Here is a 5,301-nt window from a genome sequence, read left to right as displayed (position 1 = left end):
ATTTGTGTTAATATAAGTCTTAAATAGTTATATCTTCCGACAGCAATCACTTACATAGAGTGTTTGGACTGAAACACGGGTCTGTCAGTCACTCTGCTCTGCTCTGAGCCGAAGAGAAAACATTTATCGTATCCTACAGTTTTTATCCAATGAGGAGAGAGAACGGCATGCAGGGCTGTGTGTGCAGCCAAGGAACGCCGTGAATGTGGTGACGTAGCGACGAGGACTGTTATGGTGCGTTCAAGGAAACTCGTATTTTTCCGACCGTGAAGTCGTACCAGGTCGATCTGGTACGAGTTCACCGGTCGGAAGTTACGAGTGGCCGTTATAGTGACTTTCACCGGTAAAACAGGTCGGAAAAACACGAGTGGGTTGCCTGGAACGCTACAAAGTCGTAAGTTGTGACTTGAAGCTGTAATTTACGATTTCAAAAGCCTGCCTGGAACGCAGCATTAGCGAAAACGACCGGACCACTTACTTCTGCTTTAATACAGTAGTAAGTAACTGATATACCCGGTCCTGGATCAGTACTGGGGTTAGGTCAATACACAAGTTCAAGTACCTCAAATTGGTATCAAGAAGGAAATAGCCTAATGGTACCAGAACATCATAAAAATGAAGCCTGGGGTTTACAGTCGTTACACCGTCCTTTACATCATCATGTATCAGTTTCTTCCCACTGACCATCACTCTGTTGTGAACACCTGAATCTGCCATACCTTGTCAATAACCTGACTGATACCACCCACTTCCTCATCAGAATCATTTCATGTCCCAATGTTATCCTGCTTATTGTACCTACTGCAATACAACCCTGCTGTAAATAACACATACTGTATATATACATTATTTGTTCTCATTGCACTACCAACTGACCACCTTTAATCCACCGGGTACTTTACATACTTATATGGTACTTGTGTGTGTTATCTGTAGTAGCTATTGCTCAGTTGTTGCTGTCCTCATTCTCTATATGTCCTTTTATATATATAGGTGTGTACAAGGACGATACACGGGAGTCAAACTCCTTGTATGTCTGCTCATACTTGGCAAATAAATGTGATTCTGATTGTGAAAAAGAGGAAATCATCCAAAAACCAGCGATTCAAGGGGAAGCAGTTAGTAGTAGTGCATGAAATCAAGCAAGTTTCTACTTAGACTTACTTATACCCGTTTAATTGAGCCAACCGAGGTATCGAAATGTGTTATTGTTGGATATTTTTTGGCTGAACAGGAAGAAACTGAAAGTAAAAAAGTGTCGAGCTGCTGTCTGGAGTTGGTCTCCGTCGGCACTAAAGTTAGCATCAGATAACGGGTTTGGTGAGTTGTAGTTTGGTGACTGACATCACACATCGATTGAGACTTTGGTTATATTTTGTCAGTACAAACTAACAACATCAAACCATCACTTACCGTCACCTAAAGCCGGATAACACACGCAAAAACACACAAAATGCTAATGTTTTGAACAGCAAGCCCCAAAGATAACATTAACGTTACTCACAAAATACTGGTAGAATCGGATCAGCCGCGGTTTCCCGTGGTTGTTAAATATCAAGATGGCCTTAATCATTGTTATTATTTGTAGTTACACGATCCCAATTTGATTATGTAAATCAAAATATTAAGATTTTGACTATTTAGATGACGTTAGCTACCAGGCTACACGGCCTATCAGCTACCCGGATGCGATATTTTTTTTCCTACTATGGCCACCCATGGCCACGCTAAGACCCGCCTTACTCCACCTCTGATTGGCTGCCTATGCAAGGCTAAGCCTATCCCTGCATCTTACCCTAACCTTAACCACTGCCTTCACACGCCTAAACCAACCGTCTTTGCCTAAACCTAACCGTCAGAGTCGAGGGCATCGTGATAAGCCAATCAGAGGCCTAGTAAGGCGGGTCTTTGCCTGGCCATAGCAGGAAAAAAATGTTTGCTACCCGGATGACTTAATCGGTTGCATCCGGTTGTGTCTCCACATCGAGCCGCCGGCCTCCAACAGGAACCAACACATCATATCTTTTGTTCCGGATAAGGTTATTAAAAATCGTGCTTTATTATCTTTTCATAGATATCTCTGTTGTAGCCCATCACGTTATTATAAATATGTATTTTATCCACATTTTGTATATGTTAACTGATATTCACTTAAACATTTTTATTTATTTATCTTTTATATTGTGTGTCCACGATTAAACATAGGCTACAACAAATGTGTCTATTTTGAATTCACACAAAATATCACCATGGAACACAGTTTATAAACTTTGTATTGTTTCTCTGCCTCCTGTTAGCATTATAGTCCTATTATCTGAACATCAAATGACACATTTTGAGGCTTTTAGACCTGTATTTTTTTTCTGCAAGCTCACAGACAGTTTTTGTTTAAACTCATCTCAAGTCCAGAAACTTTTTCATCTCCACATTACATAATGTGATTAATGCACCAGAAAGTGAGGCACCACATAATTACTGGACCTTTTGTACCTTTGTCAGCAGCTTCAGGCTGCCTAGAAAAATCTGTACCTTTCTTTGTTGTCACACAAACCACAAACTAAAACCTCAGAAATAGTTGGGTTTAATTATTATTTTTAACTTATTAAAGTGCAACTGCACTTGATTAAGGACCAGATATTCTATCTTAAATCTTGTCTTCAGTGCTACTGTACATTATCTTATATGAATTTATGGATCCTCCTACTTAATGAGGGTCAGTGGGTTCGTGAGGGAGGTAGAGCCAGCGCCAGCAGGACTGGTGAGAGTCAGGGAAGCATCATGGCCTCCTGCTTGGGGCAGCAAACCATGCCTCCCATCAGGATGATGTTTTCACTTTGGTATGCAGTGTCCTTTTTCCAACATCCATAGTGCTGCATGTTCAACCTACACTCTTCTAGTAGTCATTTAGAGTTTCAAGGTGCTCTTTTGCAAACTTCAGGTATGCAGGTTTCTTTTTTTCACTTATTTTATTCTTTTGGATAGCTGCTGCTCTCACCATGCACCATGAAAAATATAGGACAGACTTGAAGAGCGATATCAACCAGCTCCAATTATTCTTCTTTCTCTTTTCATGTTGTAAAAACCGAGGTTCATTTAACCTGATGCTCTGCACTGAGCTTTTGGAGTCATCTTAGCTGAGAGCTAAACCGTGCCCAATGATAGACTATTTGTCCAACTGTAGTAGATAACTAAAAAGCTACATTTTTAAATGTCTTTTTCAATGCAGCATCTTTATTGATATAAATGTAAACTAAACAATACTACTAAAGCAAAGCATCAAGGATAAATACAACTCATCTCAACAATTTGAGATATTTCTTATATTATTCAATGATAAATTGTATTATCATTAAGTGTATTGTTCAATAATTAAGATAAAACAAATAAATATATTTTATTTGAAAAACAAACAAGAAATAATGAATAATATAATATTAATATGCATGTCCATGTGCATGTGTGCTAAGTCAGGATGATTTCTCACATTCACTGATGATGATTAAGTGTGTCAATTGGTTAAGCAATGCTGCACGTGTCTCTCCTTCTGTCCCTCTCCATGCTTTTCACTCAAGTTTGATTTTCAAAAGTTGCTCCACTTTGATAATACTTGATTTTCCAATTTTAAGAGGAGGTGTACCCCTGTCTCTATCTCACTTGTCAGACAGTGACAACAGACGTTGGTAGCCAGGACTTCTTGTGTTGTCCTTTCCCTGTAGTTTCTGTGGTCAGAGTCAAGATCTGTCTCTGCTTTGTATCTCTGACAGTAGACAGATACTCTGCCAGTTTATGGTTATAGGGCCAGATTCATGGTTTAGGGCAGGATGGCAATTAAGTTTGTTTTGAGTTTAAGGTTTGATTGATCCAGTGTTCTAGATAGTCATCTTTTGTTAATTTAATAATTTGGTTTAGCCTGATTAGTGGTTGGAAAGTCATCTTGGTCTGAGGTTGAACGGTAATGGGTGTTTTGTGATGAGTTTCATGACCAGCTGACAGAGGGGGTTCAGCCCTTTGATATGGCTTGGTAACTCTTTCCAGCTTTATGCAAATCAGCTGATCATCAGTTTCCTGAGATCTCTTTTTTATAAAGTATGACTCACATCAGCAGATGCTTCTTGAGAATAACAAACACAAGATATTTGTGTGTGTGTGTGTGTGTGTGTGTGTGTTTTCCATGAGTCAAAGTAACATTATCACACATGTCCAATCCTGTTTCATTGACTGAGCTCCAGGTTTGATACTGTAACTCCTGACTCCAGGTTTTCAACATAAGCACCCACATACAATTATTTTGCATAGCATATTAGCAAATTAGATCCTATGGATCTGTCCATATAGGACAACAAATGCAGGTTAGTAGCATGAATAAGCATAAGATAATAATAATAAACAATAGGCTACAGTGAAACAAAAACACAGATCAAAAAGAAAACAGTAGTTGCAGTTTTTCATTGGTTATTTCCAGTGGTTGTGGTTAAGACCACCTAAACCCAAGACTGTGTCAAGACCTATTGCCGATAGCATACCAAGACCAAGACTAAACCAAGACTTTAAGGGAGTCGAGACAGAGTCAAGACCAAGTAAAAATGTAGTGAATTCCAAGACAAGACCTTGACCTTGGTCTTGAAGACCTTGAAAATGTGGTCTTGGGACCAGTCTTGAGACCAAGGCCGGTCTTGAGTAACACAACACTACTTTCCAGTGTCCCTATAGCTTGCATAGGACGTAAAATTGATCTTCAAGGGAAATGTAATATCACTTTTCATTGATGAATAGAATTCCAGAGTACAAAATATATACTTGTCCCCAGATTTGAAAATTAATTAATGATAAACCGACTGAGGTTTAGTTATTTAAATATGTATTTCAGTTGGGGGGGATAAAACTTTTCTGAGAGTAGATTCTCTGTCATCAATACAGACCAGATAGTTCAGTATCAATTATTACTTACCAACAATTAGTTTATGGACTCTCTGTGTATCTTATATTACACTAGGGTTAAGGTGTAAGATGCAGGTTCATCACAGACATATTTGTGGGTCTGGGGTCTAGAGTCACTTGGCTTGCGTATCTTTGATCCCCAACTACATCACTTTCGAACCAGGCCAGACAGACAACTTTATATATTTCAGTGTGATCGACCTAGACAATATTAAAAATGTCATAGCACATTTCCTGTTCTGATTACATATCAATTAATTCTCTGTTGTATGTTGTCATTAGTGCTGCAAAGCCACCGGTCTGTTGTCTGCATATCATCTATTATTTCCCCCCTAAATTCCCTTCCTCCTGCATGAGCACAGT

The 5,301-nt window shown here is 39.0% G+C and overlaps 1 protein-coding gene across 1 annotated transcript in view; it reads right to left on the bottom strand.

The window, feature by feature from the left end:
• ap3s2 (adaptor related protein complex 3 subunit sigma 2) overlaps nt 1-1,689 on the bottom strand; it is a 9,155-nt gene extending 7,466 nt beyond the window's left edge. The window contains exon 1 of the mRNA XM_085766660.1: nt 1,505-1,689. Within this exon, the coding sequence (XP_085622786.1) occupies nt 1,505-1,573 (69 nt within the window). The 5' untranslated portion in view covers nt 1,574-1,689. The remainder of the gene's footprint in view (nt 1-1,504) is intronic.
• Between the last annotated feature and the right edge of the window lie 3,612 nt (nt 1,690-5,301).

Source organism: Trachurus japonicus, chromosome 3 (genome assembly GCF_045865225.1).
Source record: "Trachurus japonicus isolate A0001 chromosome 3, Traja_1.0".
Taxonomy (NCBI): domain Eukaryota; kingdom Metazoa; phylum Chordata; class Actinopteri; order Carangiformes; family Carangidae; genus Trachurus; species Trachurus japonicus.
Note: the sequence above shows the minus strand (reverse complement) of the source record. Positions and strands in the feature narration are given on the sequence as shown.